The 25,738-nt window shown below is 46.8% G+C and overlaps 1 protein-coding gene across 1 annotated transcript; it reads left to right on the top strand.

Moving 5' to 3' along the window:
• Positions 1–1,833: 1,833 nt before the first annotated feature.
• KLHL35 (kelch like family member 35) lies at positions 1,834–25,400 on the top strand. Its single transcript, XM_006133574.5, has 7 exons — positions 1,834–2,222; positions 7,737–8,618; positions 12,141–12,325; positions 15,577–15,695; positions 18,752–18,940; positions 21,419–21,607; positions 23,249–25,400. Exons 1-7 carry the CDS (start codon positions 2,209–2,211, stop codon positions 23,435–23,437), a joined length of 1,767 nt encoding a protein of 588 aa, XP_006133636.1. The 5' UTR covers positions 1,834–2,208; the 3' UTR covers positions 23,438–25,400.
• The last annotated feature ends 338 nt before the right edge of the window (positions 25,401–25,738 follow it).

Here is a 25,738-nt window from a genome sequence, read left to right as displayed (position 1 = left end):
TTCACAAGTGGCTTTGACAGGGAAGTGGAGGGATATGGAAGCACAGACACTCCATCCTTGTAAACATGCTTCAGTGATATTTGTGGCCCCCCTTGTAATCATCAGACTGCACAGCTTTGATTCTGCACCACCGGATATGGTCAGTACAGTGTCAGAGTACGAACAGAACATGCAGTTCCAGAGGGGTTACGCTCCTGGCCTCAGATCCAGAGATTGCTAAGGGGCTGTACATAAGGCCTTGTCACCTCCAATCAAAGATCAGCACTATGGAGATTGATCTACCAGGGGTTAATTTAGCATGTCTGCTAAATTGACTGCTGATCCTGCTCCTGTTACTCCTTGTGACCCAGTGAAGTATGGAGTTAAGGGAAATCAGCGGGTGAGTTTCTCCCATCTACCCTCCCTCGCCCCCCACACACAGTGGAGATGCGGCGGTAACTCGAGCTAAGGAATGTCGACTCCAGCTATGCTACTTACGTAGCTGGAGTTGCAGATGTTGGTTCAGTTCTGCCCCCTTGTGTAGACCTGGTCTGAGAATTGTTACCCTGGGTCAGACCAATGGTCTATCTAGCCCAGTGTCCTGGCTTCTGATAATAGACAGTGCCAGATGCTTCAGAGGGAATGAGCTGAACAGGGTGATTATGGAATGATCCATCCCTGGTCATACAGACCTAGTAGTAGTCTGGGGTGTGGAGACACCCAGAGCATGAGCTTTGGTTCCTAATCATCTTGGCTAATAGGCTTTGCTGGACCTAGCCTCCAAGAGGTCACGGAAGCCAGGTACAAACACAAGACTACACAGGTCTGATTTCCAAGCCTCATTTCACTAAATGCCTGGGGCAAACAGCGGGGTATGTGATGGAGAAGTAGAGCAGAGGTGCCACGTCATATGGGACAAAGGAGCATGAGACCCAACCCATGGCCGGGGTGGATATAGGGCAGAGTGAGTGGGGCAGCCACCCTGGGCCCCACGCTTCAAGAAGCCCCGCGGCAAAGGGGGGCTCCCCGAAATGGGCTTCTGTCCCTGCCCATGGCAATCAGGCAAACAACACTGCATTTGCCAGTGGTTCATAGGCAAATCTTGTAAAGCCACCAGTCTGTGCCCGGTTTGGCACATTGCGCAGAACGGAGCTGTGGATGGAAATGAAATTCTGATGTGAAGCAGACATGACATTTCTTGAAAAAGGACCATTTCTAATGTGGAATGACAGGCCCTGTTCAAACTGACCCAGGCACGTGTGTGTGTGTGTGAGAGAGAGAGACAGACAGACAGACAGAGTGAGCAGGCTGCACGCTGCTGCAAAACTCAGAAGGGGTTTTTTTTTTTTTAGGACAATGGGCACTTCTGAGAGGAAAATGCCAGGCTGTAAAAGGCTCATTTAAATTTCAGGGGGCAAACTCCCCTTCTGTCCTATTTTTGTCTAGGGACATATATATATCTATATATATAATTGTGTGTGTGTATATATAGATATGTAATTATCATGAGCTTTCATGTGCACAACCCACTTCCTCAGATGGCTTTGCCAAATATATATATAGTTAGACTCTAAGGTGCTACAGGACTATTCGTTGCTTTTCCAAAATTACAGACTAACACAGCTACCCCTCTGAGACTTTTAAACATGCAAACAACTTCCCAGAGTTGAGCCTACAGTGGGGGTGCATCCCCTGGCTTGAAGAGATGTCCATAATATACAGTGTGTTCAATGGCTCTCATCACCCACCATACAAATAGTTACAATGCTACTGAGCAGAGATGCCTCCCTCTTGCCTGGTTTATAGCACTGGAGGCTTCGCTGTGTGGGCGTGTTTTTTTAACTGCTTCGTGTGGTTTTCAGAGAGACCCAGAGACTCTATCAAATGAGCGGTCCCACCTGGCCCCCTGTTTGCTCTCCAGATGGCTCATCTCTCATAAGCTGCCCCCGGTGTAACGTTTTTCTGAGCTGTGATTTTTTTTCTTTTTTCCTCTGCCCCTCCTTTCTTTCCTGTCTGCTGATTTCTGACACTGGGACTCCTCCCTGAAGGGCTGCGATTGACAGCTGCAGCAAATGCCCTGCGTCAGGCAGGAGGAACAAAAGCAGATTGTGAGTCCCTTCTCCCTCTGTGGGCCTTTGTGCTTTCCCCCAGCAGCCGCAGAAGGGCTGATCTCTCCACCTCTCCTCAATGCCGCCTGCAGCTCTGTGAGGGAAGTCTCTGGTCCCGACGATGGATGAGTCCAGGTGAGTACTTGCCGAGCGGATGGGGGACCCCTTCTTCCTGAACAAAAGGGCTCACTACACCCTGACAATCGGTGCTTGGGCACCCAGTCTGTGGAGGGAAGGGATGGGTGTGATGTCATTCATGCAAGGTGGGCCAAGGGGGATGGAAAGGGAGGCGAGACATGTGGGATGTTTGAGGGGTTCTCTTTATGCCAGCAGTCAGGAGCCTGGCTGAGCTGGGTGAACATGGAAGCCTGTAGGGTGACACCACCAGCGTGGGGGGTTGCGATGAGGGCTGGGGTGGGGGCAGTGTCATTGTGAGGCACACACCTGTGCTGCTTGTTGTACAATGCAGTGCCATGTGAGGCAAAATCCTGGTGCTCATGTGTCTCACAGCTCCAAGGTTTGCTTTGCGGAGGTAGCTTTCAGGGTTTTCTTTGTTTCACACGGATGAATTACCTCAAAGTCAATTTCATTTTCTTTGAGAGGCACGACCAAGGGCCTTGTTCTTAGTGACGTTCTGAGGCTCACTTACCTGCGTAACTCAACTAGCCTGCAGCATCGCAGCATCTCAGTCATTCATGGATTTCCCCCTCCCCCCCACACACACACAATGTCCTGTGAGGTAGGGAACTGCTGTTATCCCTGCTGGACAGTAATTGAGTTGATGTGCCAGAGTTGGGAACTGAATTCAGGTCTCTCAAGTCCCAATCCAGTCCCTATATGCTGGCCATTCTTCCGCCCTGGTGTAAAAGGAAGTGGCAGTAGACCACTTTGTGCCAGAGTGCACCAAATAGCCCAAGTGATTATTTATGAAAGTGGAACAAACCTGTCAAGTTTTACAGTTTGGATGAGCAAAAGCTTCACTAATGCATGAACAACGGGATTTATTTCCACACTTCACTTGTAACATCTCCTGCAAAATCCATGGCCTTGAAAATTAATCTAAACCCTAGGCATCTTTTTTCTCCAAATAGTTCGTTTTTGTTTGTTTTAAAAAATTGATGAAAATTATTTTAATATGAGATTCCCGCCCTCCCAAAAAAATTTAATTTTAAATTAAAACGTTGTTCACTCATTCTTTTTTGTTTTCATTTTTTGGTGTTTGGTTTTTTTCTCCCAGTTGCCAATTTTGACTGCTCAGCTTCTGTCCAGAATGGAATTGTCCAAATTAGTTAAATCAATACATTCTAAAACACTAAATTGTGAGGACCCTGATTTTCAAAGAGAGTCTCCACAACATTCAGCTGGCTTTATTTTGTTGGGGGTGGGAAAAGAGCTCTAACAGTTAAAATGTGACACACAACCATCTTCATAGAGCTTTACATTTGGGGGGAATAGTTGTCTTTATTTTTTTCCCTCATGGATTTTTAAGGCCAGAAGGAACCAAAAGGGTCATTGAGTCTGACTTCCTGTATAACATAAGCCACAGACTTTCACCAACAATCTGTGGTTGAAGGGGGGATGTGTGCGTGTGCGTGTGCGTGCATGCGCACGTATGCTATTTCATAATAATCTTCCAGAATGGAGAAGTTCCTACACGCATTAAGCACTTCTGCCTGGGGCCATTTCTGCTCTGAAGAAGTGACACTTGTGGCAGGTTTGTATTCAGATTAAGTGCCGGTTTAAACACCTGAACCATAATTTAGAAACTGACTATAGTTCTTTATTTAGATCCCACCCTTAGGCAGTGTCTGCACTTAATGTCCTACAGCTGCAGCATGTCGGTGTGGACACTACCTATGCCAATGGGAGCGCTTCTACTGTCGCAGTAGTACATCTATCTCCCTAAGAGGTGGGAGCTAAATTGATGAAAGAATTCTTCTGCTGTTTACATGGAGACTGAAATCAGCTGAACTCCACCGCTCAGGGGCTACGTCTACATTGGCAAGATTTTGCGCAAATACTTTTAACTCAAGAGTTTTTGCGTTAAAGTATTTATGCAAGAGAGCATCTACTCAGGCATGTGCTTTTGCGCAAGAGATGTGCTTTTTTGCAAAAGCATCTATGCCAGTGTAGACGCTCTCTTGCGCAAGAAAGCTCCAATGGCCATTTTAGCCATCGGGCTTTATTCCGCAAGAAATTCATGTTGCCTGTCTACACTGGACTCTTGTGCAAGAACAGTTGCGCAAGAGGGCTTATTCCTGAGCGGGAGCATCATAGTTCCTGTGCAAGAAGCACTGATTTCACACATTAGAACGTCAGTGTTCTTGTGCAAGAACTCCCCACCAGTGTAGACAGGCAGCATGTTTTTGCACAAAAGTGGGTGCTTTTGTGCAAAATCATGCCAATGTAGACACAGCCAAGGAGTGTGGAGTGTTCACGCCCCTGAGTGACATAGCGGGGTAGGCCTTAGCTCGTAGTTTTCATCATGTTAGTTTCAACAGTCCAAAACAACAGTGTCAGAGACCCGTAGACTCCATACACCAAAGTAATGCAACAAGCTAGGGAGGCGATACTTCTGAGTGGATAGAGCAGGGGACGTTGCTCAGGAAATCTGTGTTCTATTCCCTGCTCTGCCCCATTGGCCTGCGGGGGACTGTGAGCAAGTCCGATCCTTTCTCTTAACCTCAGTTTCCCCTTCTGTAAAATGGGGCTGATGCTGACCTCCTTTGTAAAGAACTTTGAATGCACCAAGGTCCTACTGTTATGTAGCTCTTGTCTGTAGCTCTCAGCCACATGTTCTTCGAGTAGCTGGTTCCAGCCCAGCAAAGAGCTGCTGGTTGACTTACTGCTTCAGCTCCAGTGCTTTTCAGTGCTGAGGGTCCCAGGATTGAGCCCTGTGGGGGTCTGTGTGCTGGTGGCTGTGATTTGGTATAAAGCTGGGTAACACAGCCTGAGCTATGCGGTTAAGCTCAGTGAAAGGCCTGGGTCTGGGGGACTGGTTCTGGCCTAGGAGCTGTTATTGCCCATACCTGTGGAGGTGCAGATAAACAAAGTGTCTGGCAGCCAGCTAGCGACTTGCCCTTACAAGCTGTGACCCAGAGTTTGAAAACCCCTGTCTTAGGCCACATGCTAATAATCATCATTTTGGCTATGTCTGAATGGGGCATTTAATTCCCATCTGGAGCATTTATGTCTCCAATTTGGTGCCCACATCCCCTTTGAAGTGCAGAGGAGAGCACCCAGCTAGGGGATTTGAGTGCCTTGTGAAGGTCCCCATGTTTGGAAACGGGGCCTGTAGCACAGAAGGGTGAAAGGGGCCAGAGGTGGGCAGGTTGGCGAGAGCTGTGGAAGGATGAAGTGGTTGATGAATCTCTCAAGGGACAGGAGCTTGGTGTTCACACCCAGTCTGTGGGCTCATGAGAGCAAGGAGGCTGGATGATTCGTAACATGAATTGGAACAATAGGAGAGCAGAGCTGCAATTAGTGCCATGCGGGCTGCGGCTTACGCTTGCCCTGCTGGAAAAGAAGCCATCAAAGACCATGGGATACTAATTAAACATGTAGGAAGAGGATGACAAAAGAGAACAAGTCCTGAACCCAGTTACTTCCCTTGGAGGGGCCAGAGGGGCATTAACAACGATCTCCAGCTTTATTGCTCTGACCCCTAAGCCCCTTGCAGTTTGGGTATGAAGGTTTATATTAACTTGTAGGTCCTCCATCTCTGCTGCTTGTAGATGCACCAGCTAAGAACTAGTCCCATGATGGGGTGCAGCTGCACTGCTGTCAGTGGGGCTGTGCTGATTTACACCAGTTGAAGATCTGGCCCCTCGGTGTGTTTTGCCAGTGCCTTATTCAGGCTGGCTGTCCCGGGGCTGCAAGCATGTAGCTACATCTGTTTTTAAGGAAAGAAGAATATAGGATGGGGCAGGGGAGATGGGAGCTGCTTGGAAAATGGACAGTTGTGGGTGGGCATTCTGCGGGTGTGTGAGATGGGCAGACGAGAAGCTGGGTGTGGCTGGTCAGCTAACCATCAATGAGTCTGGTGATCTCTGTCCATTTCCTGATGGTATCCCCTCAACTGCCCCTGCCATTGGTAGCCAGGCCAAGAGAAGTGACCATGGAGATGGGATTTCAGGCAGGATATTGGAAGAAACTGAATCTGCTCTGTGTTCCAGAGGCCAGAGTAAGTCTGACTTTGGGATGCGTGTTTTCGCTTCCAGGCGCTTGTAAGCATCTCTTACTTGCACTCTATTATTTGGGCTCACTGAATCCAGAGTCAGTGAGCTTGATTTGCTTTCATTATAAAGCATCAGGAAAAGGCATGTGTCTAGGAAGCTGCCAGGTGGGACTAGCTGCTTGTCTTTCTGGACTGATCAGGTCTGGAAGGGTACTTAAGGGCAGCCTGCAAGGAGGATCCAGGTTGAGCGTGAGGCTTGTGAGCTGCTGGTAACACAGAGAACGTTCATTAAAAGCTACATCTGTCCTGAGCAAGCAGGAAAGGAGGAATCGAAACAAGTCTATAAATCAATAGAAGCAGTGTCTGTCTGGGCTGTGCCCCGTTACCATTGTCGCAATACCAAGACCCCTTATTTAACTTGTACACACCCCAACAAGCGGGTTAAGTAACAACCTGCTAAATCAAACTCAGAGGGCACCAGAACTCCTGATCCTGTGAGTGAAGCCAATGGAAGCAGTTGCTTCTGCCAGCTTCCCACTGTGGGGTGAGTGGGGAAATTCAAATCAAGGTAGGTAAGTAACACAGCTGGAGTTGCAGAACTTGATTCAACCTTCCCCGTTAGTGTAGACCTGGCCTCAGCAAATGAGAGAGCATTTTATTATCGCATACATCAAGAAATGACAAAATGGTGCTATACATTAACCAGCTTGGATGCACTGCTGCCTCCAACTGGATGCTCAACTGATCTCTGAAAGAAAAGACAGGACTATGCAGCACTTTAAAGACTAACAAGATGGTTTATTAGGTGATGAGCTTTCGTGGGCCAGACCCACTTCCTCAGATCAATTTTGTGGAAGAAAATTGGCACCACCATGTATACCAAAATGATACAATCAAACAAAAGTGAACATATCACTTTGGTATATATGGTGGTGCCAATTTTCTTCCACAAATTGATCTGAGGAAGTGGGTCTGGCCCACGAAAGCTCATCACCTAATAAACCATCCTGTTAGTCTTTAAAGTGATACATAGTCCTGTTTCAGCTAGACCAGACTAACACGGCTGCATCTCTATCACTTTCCAACCGATCTCTGCGCTACAGGTAAGAGATTTCCTTTCAGCACAAGCAGTGGAGGGGTGTGCTTCCAAAATAAGAGGATGTGAATTTTGGCCACTGCTCATTAAAAAACTAAGGCACATGTGTAGATTCTGGTGATTTCAGTGGAAATTAAGCATGTGCTTAAACCTACACATGTGGTTCAGTGATTTGCCTTAATTCCTGCTGTTTCTGTGATGTTACTAATCACCATGGTTATAACTGGAGAGTCTTAGGGTGTGTTGCAATATTACAATGAGTGCATGCAATAAAATCTTTTGGCTTATGAGCTATGCCGATATTAATTGCCAGTCATCTGACAACTATATCATTGGTGTTCATTAATCTTTCCCTTCTGCCCTTCCCTGAAATCAGGCTGATAAAAGAAGAATCCAGCTACAGAATGAGCAGCCTTGAAAATGCAACACGGGAGCAGAGCAAAGAAAAGCTGCACATGAAACTCTGCAGCGGGTCCTGCCATGCTGAGCAAATCCTCCAGACTCTGAACTCCTACCGGCAGAGCGGCATCTTCACAGATGTAGTGCTCTTGATTGATGGGCAGGAGTTCCCCTGCCATCGTGCCACCTTGTCAGCCAACAGCGCCTACTTCCGGGCCATGTTTGGCGGTAGCCTCAAGGAAGGCCATCAAGACATCATCAGCATCCAGAAGATCTCTGCCTCCACCATGAGCCTCCTTCTCGACTATATGTACGGGGGAAACATAGTAATCCAGGAGGACAATGTTGAAGATATCTTAGAGCTATCCGACCTGCTTCAGATCTCCAAGCTCACAGATGCATGTGTCACCTTCCTTGAAGGCCAGCTTCACCCATGCAACTGCTTGGGCATCCTGAAGTTTGCTGACTCATTCTCCATTGCCTCCCTAGCTGAGAAGAGCAAGCGGTTCATGCTGGAAGGCTTCGTAGAGGTGTCCTGTCATGAGGAGTTCCTGGAGCTGAGCATGAAGGATCTGGTTGAGTATCTGTCAGATGAGCAGCTGGTGGTCCCCAAAGAGGAAGTGGTCTTCGAAGCAGTGATGCGGTGGGTACGGCATGATGCCGCTGCTAGGAAAGAGGCTTTGAAGGATCTCCTTGAGCATGTGCGCCTCCCTCTGCTGGATCCCATGTACTTCCTGGAAAAGGTTGAAATGGACGAGATCATCCAGGACTCCAGGGAGTGCATCCCTCTGCTGCACGAAGCGCGGAAGTACTACATTCTGGGCAATGAAGTCAGCTCTCTGCGGTCAAGGCCTAGGAGGTAAAACTGGGAAAGTGTTTCCTAAAGCCACATGCTGGAGTCACAGATTCCCAAATATCAAGGTCAGAAGAGACCGGTGTGATCATCTAGTCTGACTTCCTATGTAATGCAGCCCAAAACAGTTCACCAATAATTACATAGCAGGGAAGGATGATTCTTTTCCTTGTAGTAAAGAATGTAAGAATGACCATACAGGGTCAGACCAAAGGTCCAGTTTCCTGTCTGCTGACAGTGGCCAATGGCAGATTCCGTCAGACGGAGGGACTGAACAGAACAGGTAATCAGGTGATCCACCCATTCCCAGCTTCAGACAAACAGAGGCTACAGACACCATTCCTGCCCATCCTGACGAATAGCCATTAAGGGACCTAACCTCCTGAATTTATCTAGCTCTTTTTTGAATCCTGTTATAGCCTTGAACTTCACAACATCCTCTGGCAAGGAGTTCCACAGGGAAGCATTATCCAGCCCAATAGCATTGATTTGGAAAACACTTCTGCATAAGTGTTAGCTTGTCACGTGGTCGTAGTTTATGTAAAAGTCCCTAAAATTTGCATGAGCTACTTAAAAGGTTCCTCTTCCTAATGCCTTCCTAAATTGACTTTCTTTAAATTGGAAAGGGTTCAACAAACAGAGCAACAAGAATGATTCAAAGTCTGGAAAATGTGCCTTTGTGGTCAGATGCCAACAAGGCTCCATCTGTTTAATTTATCCAAGACAAAGAAAAGAGGTGATGTGGTCATAGGCTACAGACTAGATGGGGAAGAGATTTCTAATAACAGAGAGTTCTTTAATCTAGCAGAAAAAGGCAAAATGAACCAAATGTCTGGAAGCTAGAGTGAGAAAAATATGTGCAGAAAAAAGATGCACTTTTAATGGTGAGGCTAATTTAACCATTTGCACACGTTACCACAGTTTGTGGTGTATTCTTCATCACTTGAAACCTTTAAATCAAGACTAGATTTTTTTTAAAAAGATGGGCTTTAGCTCAAACAACGCAGGTTTCATGTTGAGTGGCAAGTCTTGGAATCTCATGTCTGAGGGGATCACCTGTGTTCATAGCATTGTAGGACTTGAAAAGTCATGTAATCCAGGCCCGTGCATTGACAGAAGGACTAAGTATTATCTAGATCAACCCTGACATGTGTTTATCTCACCTGTTCCTAAAAATCTCTAATGAAGGAGATTCTACAACTTCCCTAAGCAATTTATTCCAGTGCTTAACCGCCCCTTATGGTAATTTAAGCCCATTGCTTCTTGTCCTATCCTCAGAGGTTATGGAGAACAATTTTTCTCCCTCCTCCTTGTAATAAGCATTTATATACTTGAAAATGTTTACCATGTCTTCTCCCAGTCTTCTCTTCTTCAAACTAAGCAAACCCAGTTTAGTCAATCCTCCATCAAAAGTCTAAAAAACACCATCTAGATGACTTTTGTTGCTCTCTTTCTGGACTTTCTGCAATTTGTTCACATCTTTCCTAAAGTGGTGCCTAGAACTGGACACAGTACTCCAGTTGAGGCCTAATCAGCGCAGAGTAAAACAGAGGAATTACTACTTGTGTCTTGCATACAACCTTCTTGCTAATACATGATGGTTACTTTTTTTGCAATAGTCTTTTGGGTTGCCAGCTCTGACTGAAGCCACTCCAGGAGACTGTTTTCCCCAATAGGACTTAATGTCTTTTTCTTAAAATAGCCTCTTAAACTCTCCAGGATCTGCTTTCAATAGTCACCAGGAGATCGATGTTGATTCTGGGAGGAGACTCCAGGCAAATCCTGAAGGGTTGGCAGCTCTATCAGTGTTACAGGATTGACCAGAGTGGGGCAAACTATGGCCTGTGGCTGTGGGCCACATCCAACCCATTGGATCCTTCAGTCCAGCTCCTGAGCGCCTGCCAGGGATCAGGGTCAGGACAGGCTTATTGGGAAGAGCCAAGCCAACTCCCAGGCAGCCCATTGAACAGGGGTGGCTAGCTCCAGGCCCTTCCCCGTCTGCCTGCCTCCCCTGCGACCTTCAGCTCCCCCAGTGCCTGGGCATCATGGACAGGGAGTGCAGAGCAGGGTGGGGGAGAGACTTGGGAGGGAGAGGGAAGGTTCCAAGGAGGGGCAGGGAGCAGGGGGGTGTTGGATAGGGAGTCGGGGGTCCCTGGAGCATCAGATAGCAAGGAGTGAGGGTGATTGGATAGAGAGTGGGAGGAGTTGGGAGGAATGGCTCGGGGTGAAGAATATGGATGTTAGGGGGTAGGGGTTCTGGTGGGTCAGGGTTGGGGTGTGAGGGCTGGCTAAGGAGCAGGGGCTGGGGCCATGCCTGTCTGAGGAAGCACAGCCTCCCCCAGCCTTCCCTACATGGCTCTCCATACAATTTCTACATCTAATGTGGCCCTCAGGCCAGAAAATATGCCCACCCCTGCTATTGACTCATAGTTCACTTGTGATCCACTGTGACCCCAGATCCCTTCCTGCAGGACTTCTTCCTGGGCAATCATTCCCCATTCTGTATGTGGGCAACCGATTGTTCCTCCCTCACTGACGTACTTTGCATTTGTCCTTCTTGCATTTCATCCTGGTTACCTCGGACCATTTCTCCAGATCATTTTTGAATTTTAATCCCACCCTCCAAAGCACTTGCAACCCCTCCCAGCTTGGTTACTGTCCACAGGAGGGAGTCCCGCTGTCCGTTGCATTGCACAGCTGGACGGGGATGGAATGCTGATGGGCCAGGGTCTGATCTGTAACGGCACCGCTTGTGTTCATTCCATGCACACGCTCAGGATGGGTGCTGCCACATCTTCTGACCCGGGTCCGTGGGAATCAGCCTGGAGGCAGGGAATTGTTATTCCAGGCCCTGAAACAGTCTCTCAACCATCCTTCCCCTTCTCTCTCCATTAGCCAGATGGCTGGAATATGCCTCCTTCCATTTTTATTGTATTGCTAGCTAACGCTGCAAGCTGCACTGTGTCATTTCTAATCTCTTCTGGCAGTGAGATTGCTTGGGCCTGCTGCCAAGAAAGCTCTGTGTCCCTTGGTCTCTGTTCTCGTTCCTGAGGCTGGCAGCTTTCTTGGTCATGAGGAACATAAATGTCAGCAGAGGTAACGACCATAGAGTGGGGACTTGAGGTAGCTGGGCCTGAGGAGAGTTTCAAAGATCATGAACAACATTTTAAACATTGACTCTATTTAACAGAAGCTGGACAATGCCTTTAAATTGCACAAGATCATAATAAAACAAAATCCTGCCTCAAAGAGCTTACACAGAGAAGAGGGACAAAAGGCGTGAAGGGGACAGAGAGGTGAAGTGACTTGCCCAAGGTCACCCAGAAAGTCAGTGGCAGAATTGGGAATCGAACCCAGGTCTCCTGACTCTCAATCCACAGTCACATCCACCAGATAACATGGCCTATCCCAATGGGACTCCTCGTGGTGATAGGCATTATAGTGCTTCCTACCAGGCAGTACAGTAGGAGGATAAAGCTTGGAGCACAACAGTAGAACAGGAAGTCTGAACTGTGTTTCTTTTTCTAGGTTCATGGAGTTGGCAGAGGTCATAGTGGTTATAGGCGGCTGTGATAAGAAAGGCCTCTTGAAGCTTCCCTTCACGGATGTGTACCATCCCAAGAGCAGGCAATGGACCGCACTATCCAGCGTACCAGGCTACACCAAATCAGAGTTTGCAGCCTGCACCCTGAAGAACGATGTGTATATCTCAGGTGAGAAACCCGGGCGACAGCACCCTGGCTGCACCTCCAAGCATTTCTTAGTCCTTGTATCCACTTACTGGAGGATCAACGCTCTGATGGTCAATCTTCCAGGGTTCAATTAAATGGGTCTGGTAAAGACTCTTTAAATCGAATGCTGAGGAATCCAGTCAACTGCAGTACTCCTTGTTGTCGCTGTCGCGAGGAGTGAGGGAAGTTGAGAGGAGGGTGCCCCCCCCCCTAAAATTGATGCAAGACCCAGCTATGCAATTCACGTAGCTGGAGTTGCGTATCTTGTGTTGATTTTCTCCACCAGTGTACACCCGATCTTAGAGAAATGGCCAAGTCAGGCACTATGCTACGTAATTTCAATGATGAAATATTGGTTTTCTGTGTAGATACTTAGACTGTCACTTCTTAATCTTCTCTTTGTTAAACTAAGCAGATTGAGATCCCTGAGCCTCACTCTAAGGCAGGTTTTCTAGTTCTTTCATCATTCTCCTGCCTTTTCTCTGACCCTTCTCCCATTTATCAACCTCCTTCTTGAGCCGTGGGCACCAGAACTGAAAGCAGGATTCCAGCAGTGGTCGTGCCAGTGCAAGAATCTCTGTGCTCCTACTCAGTTCAATACTCAGTTAAATAACCTCTGTGCTCTGATGCAAGATTCCTGTTTCCGCATCCAACAATTGCATTGGCTCTTTACATCACCATGTCACTAGGCTGCTACAGCCAGAATGGTTGGGCAGTTCAGGCAATCCCGAGCCTACCACTACATACAGATCATTTGGACCATGCAAGAGTGTACTTGTCATTCAGGCACCTGTTGTGCACTTACTTGCCCTGCCCAGATTTCTCTGCAATGGCATGAAGTATGGTCTGCAGCTGATAATAGATACCAGTCTGTTATAACTGATCCGACCCTTGGGATACCTAGTTTTGATTTGTTATAGTGCTAGAGTGTCGAAAAAGGATATGCAAACACCTACGGAATTTGCATATCCTCTTCGGATCTCACTTTCAAAAGCAGAGCTTTCAAAAGTGAAAGTAGTTTAGACACTGCTTTTTTGGCGAACCCCCCTCCCTTTGTCGAAAAGCTGTGTAAACCTAATTTTTTGAGGAAGAGCAGCTTTTCGACAAAGGGGGGAGGGTTCGCTGAAAAAGCCGCATCTAAACTACTTTCACTTTTGAAAGCTCTGCTTTTGAAAGTGAGATCCGAAGAGGATATGCAAATTCCGTAGGTATTTGCATATCCTTTTTCGACACTCTAGCATTGTCTAGATGAGCCCTTAGAGACTAACAAAAATGTAGATGGCATCATGAGCTTTCATGGGCACAACCTACTTCTTGTGCCCCGGAAAGCTCGTGTTGCCATCTACATTTTTGTTAGTCTCTAAGGTGCTGCAGGACTATTTGCTGTTTTTTTTTTTTTTTAAGGTTTGGGTTTTTTTTTTTTTCAGTTACAGACTAACACAGCTACCCTTGTGAGATTTGCAGCCCAGTTTTGCAGATCTGAGTTTCAGCTGGATCAAATACACTTCCAAGCTCTGCTGTTTAGATATGAATGGTCATAGGGCATCCCTGCCTCAAGCCCCCTCCTCCAAGGCATGACAGGCACACCTGCCTCAGTTTCTCCCCTGCACAGTCTCCAGAAAGAGTCCCGTGTATCTTCCCAAGTGTAAATAAAGCTCTTATTGGATTCACTTTTCATGTGAGTCCTGCTCACGTAACTCATAAAGTTCCACAACCCAGGTCCAGAATTCCCCCAGGATAGTCCAAAAATGTATATGGAACATATAGCCCCAGAGTCCCTCGGCGTGGCACTGTTACCCCTTGCATGGCTCTGGCATCCCTCCGCTTACTCTTCTCCTGTCTGTGCACCAAGACAGCCCCCCCAACCCTTCCAGCCTCTTTACACAAGGAACCTCCACAGCCTTTCTGCTGGGAGCATCCCTGCCAAGGAAGCAGTTACTCTGGGTCCAGGTTTCCAGCCTGGGGAGGTCCCTGGGTAAGCTGTCCTCTCCCCCTCACACACCGCCCCTGCCTTCAGCCCTTCTCCCCTGCCCCTGCCTTCAGCCCTCTGACCCTGGCTTTCTAGCTTAGGGATGCCACCCGTCTTGCTGCTCAGCTGCCCTCAGCCCCCTCCCTAGCTCCAAACATTGAGGGCCCAACAACACATTAGAAAACAGAACAAACCTTGGTGGCAGGGAGTCTCGCAGCCTGAGTCAGGCTTGTGCTGCAGGGCTGCAAAGGGCAGGGTGCACGTGTGGGCTGGGGATGGCGCTCCAGCCCAAGTCCCAACATGGACTCTGCTATTTTTAGCCCCACCATACAAGCTCCGTGAGCCCAAGTCAATTGAGATGGGCTCAGAGACTTGCTTCCACTGGTTATTTTTACTCTGTGTAGAACATTCCTGCCTCTTCCCTGGGAGCTGTCTCCTCTCTAGCTTTCCCCCAAAGGCCTCTTCCTCAGCAGGACTCTCCTGCTAATGCTTTCTAGCCCACAGGTGCTGTCCAGCCTTTTGAACTGGCCAACAGGGAGCATCTCACCTGGCACAAGAGAGCCAGACCCACCATATTCATAGGGGCCAACCACTATGTGACTCACCCTTGGAGGGTCTCCCCAGCAGTCACTAATGTGCTGACAGTCCGGTTGTTGAGTCCTCTAATATTTCATTTGTGTTAAGCTTCCTATGGTCCTGGTTTCATTACCGAAGTTGGGCAGAGTTAACAGATGAACAGTCGTCTGCCTCTCATCTTGGATTTGGCATTTATGCAACAATAACATGTGAAGTGCTGGTACGGTGCTAGCGCTGAAATGTCCCCCAGCTCTATGGGACCCAGTATGAGCATCTAAGTATGCACACCTCACTGAACTATGGGAGCGCCTTTCCTTATTGGATAGCACCCAGAGCATGCCAAATGCTTCATGGGAAACACCAGGAAATGTTGCCTATGCTCCAGGGACTGCACACAGGAATTGCCAGGCTGGCTCAGACACGTGGTCCATCTAGTAACCAAGGTTCACCATCAGGATAAGAGGCATATGATCCTACTTCCCCCCCAAAGCAGTCGGGACTTTTCTTTCTCCTCCTTTCCCACCTTCTGCCTTTACAAGCCAGTCCCTTATGCCAGACGCGGCCTCAACGCATGGGGGTGTTTGTCATTTACACTAAGCTGTCTCACTGCCTCTGTTTTGAGGTGGTCGTAGCAGTGGCTCACCCCCTGATCACATGGGGTGTGTGTGTGTCTGTGTCTGTCTTCCAGGAGGGCACATCAACAGCAGTGATGTTTGGGTGCTGAGCTCCCACCTCAATGTCTGGATCAAAGTTGCCTGTCTGCACAAGGGCAGATGGAGACACAAAATGGTGACTCTTCATGGCAAGGTGCGTATGCTTCATTCCTCTCAGTCGGCAGCTTGGAATTGTAGATTATTGGCCAAAGTGATTAATGGAGGCCTTGGCACTCATTCCTCCTCCCATGGAAATAGCAGGCCCTATAGAAATATGTCATGTGACAGAACACCAAGGAACAGGTCCCAGGAGAAGAAAATCTAAAGCAGCAGTGGGCAACCTAGGCTAGTGACTGGGCCGTGCAAGTGGCCCTTCTTCATCTCAATGGGCCGCAAGATTGTCGTAACCAAAAAAGTCTCCTGGGATAGGCTAGCTTTTGCTAACTGGCTATGTCTACACTGCCCCTTCTTGCGCAAGAAAACCTTTCTTGTGCAATGCCGTTACGCCAATTATTTTCAGGAATAACAGCATTGCGCAAGAGGGGTTTTCTTGTGCAAGACGGGGCAGTGTAGACAGCTCCTTCTGGCGCAAGAACCTCTTCTGCAAAAATGGCTTCTGACGCAAGAAGCCGCGAGTGTAGACGTAGCCACTGTGTTGGCATGCCTAGAGTTTGTGGGGGCATCTGTTGAACCATATTAGCACTTTCACTGGATGCAGAGCGAGCACATGGCTCCCACCATGTTGTGTGCAGTCAGCACTCATCTCACCTCAGATGTCCTTGCTGTACATGTAGTAATACCGGTATGAAAAAATGACATGGACAGAAAGCAGAGTAATCTTGCAACCCTGTTCATGAGCAATAGTAAACAAAATGTCTTGCCAGCCACACACACAAGCCCAATGGGTCACATGTGGCCTTTAGGCCACAGGTTGCCTGTCATGGATGTAAAGGATAAAGGGGGGTGTAGTATTGCTGGCAGTCTTTCCAGGAGACAATTTTAAAAGCACAACTGTGCACTGTCCCTAGAGGAGGGGAAGATAGGGAGCATAATAAGAGAACAATAGGCACTTGTCAACGACCAGAAAGTCAAAAAGGAATCCTACACAAAGGGAAATCATGGACAAATTGCTAAGGAGCAGTTCAAAAGAGGAGCATGAACACTTAGGGACAGAATCAGACAAGCTAAGGCACACAGTGTGTTACACCTAGAAAGGGACGTAAAAGGCAGTAAGAGGAGCTTCTTTAAAGCCTCAGTCTTCATGAATAATCTTAATGGTAACCTGATACTCCACAGAATTAATATTGATAATTAGGGGAAAGCAACACAAGCCTAAACAGGGAAAGAACAAGAATATTTAGACCAATTAGATGTATTCTAACAACAGGGCCTAGTAACATTCATTTTTAGGGTACTGAAAGAACTAGCTAATGCAATCTTGGAATGATTAGTAATTATCTTTGAGAATTCATGGGGGACGGAAGAGGTCCCAGAATACTGGGGAGGGACAAAACATAGAAGGTAGCTTTAAAACGGGGGAAAAGGACCCAGGGAAATACTGCTCATCCTAACTGAGATACACAGAAAGGCACTGGAACAAATGATTAAACAATCAGTTTGTGAGACCTAGGTCAGGGTGAGGAACCTTTTTTAGGACGGTGGCCACTGTCCCACAGAAAAAATCAGTCAATGTCTGTGCACTGATGTAGCACCCAACTGGAAAGGAGGAAGATGCTCACCACATTCCCATTGCACACCAGAGCCTAGGGGGCACCTAGCCTAGTATATTTTGTGCGCTCCAGCCCTATGGTGAGGCAGCAGGCGGCGGGGAAGTCTGGAGCACCAGTACAGGCTCCCCAATGCAAGGTGGCCCTAAGCCTCAGGGGTCAGATCCGGACAAGCCAAGGGCCACATCTGGTCCTACGGTCTGAGGTTCCTCACCCCTGATCTATGGGATAATAGGGTAATAAGCAGAACAAGTGATTTACAAGCAAGTAGTTTAGTTTTGGGAAAAGAAGGAGAGAACCTGTCCTCAAATATGCTGAGGTCTCTTATAAGGAGAGCGGTGATCAATTGTTCTCCTCCTCCACTGGAGGTAGGATAAGAAGTAAGAGGCTTAGTCTGCAGCAAGGAAGACCTGGATTAGATCTTCGGAAAAACTTTTCTATGTGGGTAGTTAAAATCTGGATTAGGCTTCCAAAGGAGGTTGGGGAACGCTATCTTTGGAGGGTTTTAAGAACAGATTGGATAAACACCTGTGAGGGAAGGTCTAGATTAACTTGGTCCTGCGACAGTGCAGGGGGTTGGACTTGGTGACTTCTTGAAGTCCCTTCCAGTCCCACATGACTATGATTTTTCCATCTCTGTGCTAATGTAACTGAGCTGTAGGGATTAATTGACTCCATTTGATTAGTTTGATATAGGGAGTAATTCTGCTTCTGTCGAAGTCAGTGACAAAAATCATCATAGAGTTGTTGCTCAAATGGTCCAATATAAAATCTGATACTTGTAACAATACAATATAGGATTGCTGGATACAGAGCTATGTGGTGAGAAAGCTGGACTAGATGTTTGTGTGCAAAATGCGCAGCCCAGGTGCATCCTGTTGCTTACTTTGTGGAGTTCAAGGTGTGGGTTTCTCCTCTGTCTTGGGGCCCCTCCATCACACAGTAACAAGACAGTTCATCTCCCGTGTGATCTTCTGTTGCCTGGAAAGTCTCTACCGCACCCTGACTCAGTTTCCCCTCTTTCCCAGGGTCCCTTAAAAACTCCAGATAGAAATTTTCTCCAGGTCATCAGTGCTCCTCTATGGGGCTGGATTTATTAAAGTAACAAATACTCTGGATCTTCCCACTTAGGGGTGTCCCTTTTCCCTAAAGACAGGATTTTCTGCTGGAGCCAGCATACACCCAGCAGCCGTCTACTCCAGTTTGGTCTCCCTCAGCAACTCCCTGTCCAGGAAGCTTTTTATTGTTCTTTATAGAGCAATTGCCTAATCCTGGCCCCTGTAGTAACTAGCATTAGGAGGATCCAGGCTTCTAGGCCCTTCCTCCTCTGCCCCTTTGTCTCTTTTCCTTCCCCCAAGGCAGCTCTTGTACATGTCCCATTCCTTCAGGATTGTTAGGTGCAGGACTAGGTGCCATATGATTTCCTCCCTCTCTCCATCCCAGTCATGAGCTCTGCCAACTAACTCTGCTCCTTCCTTGGCAGATCTATTCCGTGGGGGGGTTTGATGGCTTTTACCGCCTGGCCAGCGTGGAATGCTACGATATGTACTCCAACAGCTGGTCTGTCGTCGCCCCTTTGCCGGAAGCGGTGAGCTCGGCGGCCGTGGTCCCCTGCATGAACAAGCTCTATGTGATCGGGGGTGCTGTGGATGACAGCGCAAACACAGACAAGGTACCATGGCACGGCAAGGAGAAAGGGAAATCTCAGCGAGTTTGAGATGGATTATAAGATAACAGTGGGAGGGCGTATTTCCAGTTTCCAAAGGCCAGTGTGCTCCCTCGGTGCCCTCTTCTCCCACTGTGAAGTTGCTCGGATACTTGGAGGAGGGGAGAGCAGTCTAGTGGTTAGAGCAAAGGCTTGGTAGTCAGGTCTCTTGGGTTTCATGCCTTGCTTAATGCATAACTTTGAGCAGATCACTCACCCTTTTCCTTCATCAGTTTCCCTATCTGTAATATGGGGATAATATTTACTGTGCTGACCTCATTGTCTACTGTTGTTGTTGTTTAGACTGAAGTAGTGTCTAGAAGCTTTGGTCGCAGAGAGGACCCTGTTGTGTCAGGTGCTGTACAGACACCAACCAGACAGTCCCTGCCCCCAAAGCATGTCCATACACCTTGTGGGACAGCTCATGGGGGCTGTCCCACAAGGTGTGCTGGGCCCAGCCTTGTCTGCAGCTGATGAGACACTTCTCAGCTGAGTCTGACCCAGGCATTAGTTGGGCTGCCAACTCTGACAGAAGCTATTCTGGGAGATTTCCTCTTCCCCTCCACATGATGCAGTGTCATTTTCTTAAAACGTCCTCCTGGGTTGCTTTCAGCCATCCCTAGCAGACCAGTGCCAGTTCTGGAAGCCTCCCAGCCAATCCTGGAAGGTTAGCAAAGCCTGTAACTGGCGAGTCTGGAAAGGAGAGTATCAAGAGGGAGCCAGGTTCCACCTCCTGTGACAGGCCCTGGAGCTGAAGGCTGGGGGGTGAGGGGGGGGTGTGAGACGCACAGAGGTCTTTGGGGCCATGCAGAACACCCCTGAGCCAGGGGAAAAAACAGCTTCATATGGGCAACCTGGCTGTTAGATTGTGTCTGAAGGCTAAATGCTGCCCTGAAGGACACACCTGGCTGTGGTGTTAGCCCTCTCGTGTGGGGAAACCAGGACAGTGGCTCACAGGCTGTGATAGATGCACATTACAATGGCTCCTTGTCATAAGATATTAACATACCTGTGTGAGTGCAGAGATCCACAGTGCTGTCAGCACACAAAGCTAACTCCCATCTGAACCCTAATTCTGTCTGTAACCCCAAAGAGACTTGGGTCCCTCAGGGCATGTCTATACAGCAATTAAAACCTCATAGCTGGCCTGTGGGGTTCGGGGTGCATGGCTGCTTAACTGTGGTGTAGATGTTTTGGCTCAGTCTGTGGCCCAAGCCCTCGGATCCTGCAAGGTGGTATCTAGATCCCATCTACACCACAATTAAACAGCGCAAGACCAAGTCTGGTGCACGGGCCAGCTGGGGGTTTCTAATGGTAGTGTAGACATATCCTTGGTGTCATACAGCACTCTATAGGCATGTTCACATTGTTATTCCTCAGGGATTATCCATCTGGGGAAAGCTTCTATGCACCTGATATCCTGTTACAGGGCTCATTAGTTAATTGTCATAAATATATTGATTAATTAATTAATTCTCAGGACATTTATCTTCAGTTCACTTCACAAACATGTAACTAATCTAACTACACACACACACGTGTGCACTCACAAACACACACGTGTGCACTCACAAACACACACACACACATACACACACCCCTTTGGATGTTTTATTTAGGGGGCTTACGTGACCCTTACAGGCCTTATTTGTTATTCAAGAGTGCCGAGGGCTTACAGCACCTCTTGAAGTCTTTGGGAGATGCAGATGCTCTGTACTTCTCAAAACTGGGCCATATAAGGCAGGTGGATGGACCCCCAGAAATTCAAAATTTTGGATATTTTTGAAACAACTGAAGTCTAAGAGCCACATTTTTAAAGGTATGCAGGCACCTGACTCCCATTAAGTGTCTCAATATCTTAATCTGGGCCCAAGTGACTTGACAGAAGTCATACAGTGACTCAGTAGCAGAGCCCAGAAGAGAAACCAGGGGTATGTCTAGACTACATGCCTTTGGCGACAGAGGCATGTAAATTAGGCTACCCGACATAGTCAATGAAGCCTGTAAACCTCGTTTCACGAGGCATAAGTGGAGCGGTCAACAAAGACGTTTCCTGTCGACCAATCCACGTCTTGACTGCCACACTGTGCCAACGATCAGCTGAGCCAGCACAGTGTGGCAGCCATTTTTATTTTAATGAAGCCAGGGATATTTAAATCCTGGCTTCATTGACTATGTCGGGTAGCCTAATTTACATGCCTCTGGCAACAGAGGCATGTAGTCTAGTCATACCCCAGGTGTCCTGACTCATAAGTCCTGTTCTCCATTTACTGGACCATGCACCTTCTCCCATTCATTCATTTTATGACAGGTGCACAGCAAGGCATTGCTTCAAAGGGACTGTGCCATCCAAATGTGTTGGGTTTTAGTTACTAGGATTGTGCCTGACCAGGGACACCATGAGAATCTGTATTTCAATAGCTAATTTCCTGTTTCTCCTCCCAGGTCCAGTGCTATAATCCTGAGGAGAACAAATGGACGTTCCTGTCTCCTGCCCCCTTCTATCAGAGGTGTATTAATGCTGTCTCCCTGGACAATATGATTTATGTGGTGGGTGGACTCCTGAGTAAAATCTTCAGCTATGATCCCAGGAAAGACACCTGGAGAGAAGTGGCCACTCTCCCAGGACCTCTGGTAAGGAGAAATTTCAACAAGAGGCTCCGATTATCACCTCGTTTTCTAGAATATCCTCTGTGAACACAAGAATCTTTCAAAAAAATTAAAGGCAAGGTGCTAAGAGTGCTGACCATAATCCAGTAAAGCACTTGAGCACATGCTTAAATTCAAGCATGTAAATAGTCACTGTTCCATACCAGAGCTGGTTGAATTTTTTTTTGGCAATGCATATTTTTAAAATGAAAAATGTCTTTTTCATCTAGAATGATAATTTTCATGCTGGTCAACATTTTGAGTTGTTTTCTGATTTTTTTCAATGGGGAGGAAAGGAAACTGAATTTTGTTTTTGGTAAAATGTAGGGCTGTCAAGTGATGTAAAAAGAGGTAGTGGTCAGCATGGGTTCATGTCTTCTGAACTGGTAGTCAAAGCATGAAGGGGAATACAAATGTTTAGTATAGCTGGCAAGTAAATACCTTGCAATGATGGCTATAAAAGTGCCATGCAAACACCTGTTCTCCCTTTCAGGTGACACTGTAAATAAGACGTGGGCATCTGTGTCCCCCGTAAATTCAAACAAACTAGTTTGTCTTAGCAATTGTCTGAACAGGAAGTAGGACTGGATGGACTTATAGCTGTAAAGTTTAACATTGTTTTGTTTTAGAGTACAGTTATGTAACAAAAAATTACATTTCTAAGCTGCACTTTCATGATAAAAAGATTTCACTACAGTACTTGTATAAGGTAAATTAAAAAGTACTTTTTGTTCATCATTTTTACATTGCAAATATTTGTAATAAAAATAGCAATATAAAGTGAGCACTGCACACTTTATATTCTGTGTTGTAGTTGAAACCAAAATATTTGAAAATGTAGAAGAACATCCAAAAATGTAATATATTTTAACTGATATTCTATTGTTTAACAGTGCATTTGAAACAGCAATTTTAAATATAATTATTAATTTTTTTTAGTCAATCATGTGAGTTAACCGCAATTAAATGACAACCCTGGTAAAATTAAATGGATTGTGGTGAAAAAAGGGGGGTTTTGAAAAGACAAAAATTCAGATTTATGTTTTGCTTATGAAAAAAAGAGAAACCTGAACATTTTTCATTTAAAATAAAAAAGTCATATTTCTTATTGAAAATTTGGTAAGAAATGTAAAAATATGTATTTCTGTTAAACAAATAAAACCCCGTTGACCTTTTTAAATCCGCTCTACTCAGCAGCTTGCATGATTAAACAGCAAGTGCCATGAATTTCACTGATAGTCTGCCTTATTGTGCCACTTTTTGTGAGCATTTGCTAATTTGGAGAGTCACAATATAGAATAGCAAAGATCACATCACTAGGTTCAGGCAGGGATCTCCTGTGTTTGCTGTCTAGACATCTGTAAAAATCCATAAGCATCATCCAGAAATGGCCCTCTTGATCCCATGGGGCTCACAACATCCAGGCCCTAGACACCTTGTGTTCTGTTTATTCTTCTTCTTGCAGTAGAGGCATCATCTCTCAGATAGATAGGACAGAGAGGAGTCAGTTGACACTAGCACATGATCCACTCTTTGCTCCATGTTCAACCTCCTTTTTGAGCCCTGTAACCCTGAAGCTGCAAGAGATGCCCTCACTCTCCCTCTTTTCCTCCGTGCTGCCTACAGGAGAGCTGCGGGGTGACTGTGTGCGGCGGGAAGATCTACATCCTGGGCGGCCGGGATGAGAACGGGGAAGGCACGGACAAAGCTTTCACCTTTGACCCAGTGACGGGGCACGTGACTCAGCAGCCCCCTCTGCAACGCTGTACTAGTTACCACGGTTGTGTTACCATTCTCCAGCGTGTGAGCAGATGACCCTGCCACTTCTTTCCCCTGTCCAGGAAGAATAGCCCTGGAGAAGGCAGCTACCCTCCGTGCCAAAAAAATGACCCTTTATCTTGTTCATTACTGATCTGTGCCAGTCTATGTGGAAGAGCAGGGCCAAGTGACCAAAGCAGGCATGGTATGAGGCACCAGCAGGAATGAAGGTTGGGGTGAGGGAGTTATTTTGTGTTTGCAGCCATGATAGCTTTCATTGTTTTGGGGGCAGTGAATGCTGCATTATGCTGGGGCTTAAAGGGGGTGGCGAGTGTGTAACATTCAGGGCAGAGAACACTGAACTAAGACCATGCCCTCAAGTAAGTCTCAAGTAAAACTTATCAGTTTCAAGTGTCTGAAAGGTACCTGATCCTGTTGAATGACTTTTAATTAGCTTTGGCCTATCAGGTCTCTGCTTAAGACCAGAAAGGTTTTACCAAAGTTACCCAGTTAATTAATTTGTAGCATTCTGCTACAAAGACCTTTTACATCTGCACTTGAAAGGGAATCCTCTGAACTGTCATTCATGTTAAAATTCGACACTTTCCAAAAAGGACTCAACAAACATTTGAACTATCTCACCCATTACCAAGATAGTTTCCCCAATTATCACCTCTAATACCATTAACTCACAAACATCCCACTCTCCCTACCTCTAATATCATCAATTCACAGACACTTACCTTCCTTCCTCCCCCCCCCCCCGCATCCCCCTCCTGTTCTGCAATGTGATTTGTCCTTTTCATATTTGTTCTTTTTTTTTTAATTGTATCCTTTGGTATATATGGTTGTGACTACTTTCTTCCACTATTTGATCTGAGGAAGTGGGTCTGGCCCACGAAAGCTCATCATCTAATAAACCATCTTGTTAGTCTTTAAAGTGCTACATTGTCCTGCATTTTGCTCCAGTTAATTACAGTGGGAGATCTTGAATCCTGCAGACGTCTGCACTTGGAACCCATCAGTAAGGTTCAGATTCTGTCGTGGGTATTTTTAGTAAAAGTCAGGGGCAGGGCAATAAACAAAAATCCACGGAAGCCTGCAACTTTTCTCTGACTCTTACTAAAAATATTCTGGTTAGGGGGGTGGGACAAAAAGAGGGCTGACCAGAAACATCCGTGGTCCAGCACAATTTCAGTTAGCCGGATGTCCACTTACCAAGGGTATGACCAAGTTTCCCACAGTCCCATAAAATCTGTTTACAGCCACCAGTCCTGGCTCTCAGTGTTCTGTGTTGTTATTTAGCCCTAATTTACCCCTAAATGTCTTCTAAGAGGCCACTAAGCAGTGGAAGTGTTGGTAATGCTGCTTGACAATATCGACCTGCCATGGTCCAGCAAATTATCTGGCTTGGCACCAGTCAGGTCCTGTGGCTGGCAGACTAGAATGACTCAATCTGCTTTAGAGCCTTGTTAGGAATTTGCCTGCAAGACCTTTTGTGTTTTGATGCATGCAAAGAGTCCTCCTATCGAGACTCATGCTGAATGCACCACATCCTGCCTCACCCTGGCACATCCTGCCTCACCCTGGCACAACAAAATCCATTCTATGAAAAGGGAAGATTCTAAACGAGGTCTCACCAGTGCCTTGTAAAGAAAACCTCATTCCTCACTTTGGTTCTCCTCCCTCACTTGTGTTCTGCAAGTTCCTCACTGTACTGCCACCCTTCAGCTCAGTAGAAACTCACGCAAGGAAGGGTTGCTTTTGTGTGAAACATTGAACGTGGCATCATTTTCCACCTCCTCCCCTAATGGCTTGTTTCATGAGTGTCGTGGTGCTGTAGATGTAACTTGGTGGTGGAGTTGAAGCCATAGGTGCTAAAGTAAAATGTTCTCTGTCTGATATTGGTGCATATTGTTGTACAAGAGAAACTTGCCTGTATTTTGTAATGCTGTGAGCACTGCCAATGCTGCCATTTTTTAAACTTCTTTCCTTTTTTAGAAATAAATGTTTGCAATAACTTTTAGTTCTCCTGGAAGGTGTTTTCGGCTATTTTCCTGCCCTTGGGACCATCACCGTGTTGAAGTTCAAGAACATAATATATTGGTGGAGTGGCAGATGAGTGTGTTTTGGGTAGTAACATTCCCTAGAATGGCAAAGAGACTTCAAAGCCAGATTCTGATCTGATAAGAGTTAGAATCCAGCCCCAGAGGAGATGTCTACGCTGCATTTGGAAGCCAGTCTGCCACCCTGGTCCATAAGGGGCTTTTAAAAATAACTGTGCAGTTGCTGTGATGGGCTCTTAAACGGAGGAGGTAGGGAGGGTGCTGGGAGGCTGTTTCCTAGAGTCCAACTCTT

The sequence above is a fragment of the Pelodiscus sinensis genome, chromosome 1, assembly GCF_052426305.1.
Source record: "Pelodiscus sinensis isolate ZL-2025 chromosome 1, ASM5242630v1, whole genome shotgun sequence".
Classification (NCBI taxonomy): Eukaryota; Metazoa; Chordata; order Testudines; family Trionychidae; genus Pelodiscus; species Pelodiscus sinensis.
Note: the sequence above shows the minus strand (reverse complement) of the source record. Positions and strands in the feature narration are given on the sequence as shown.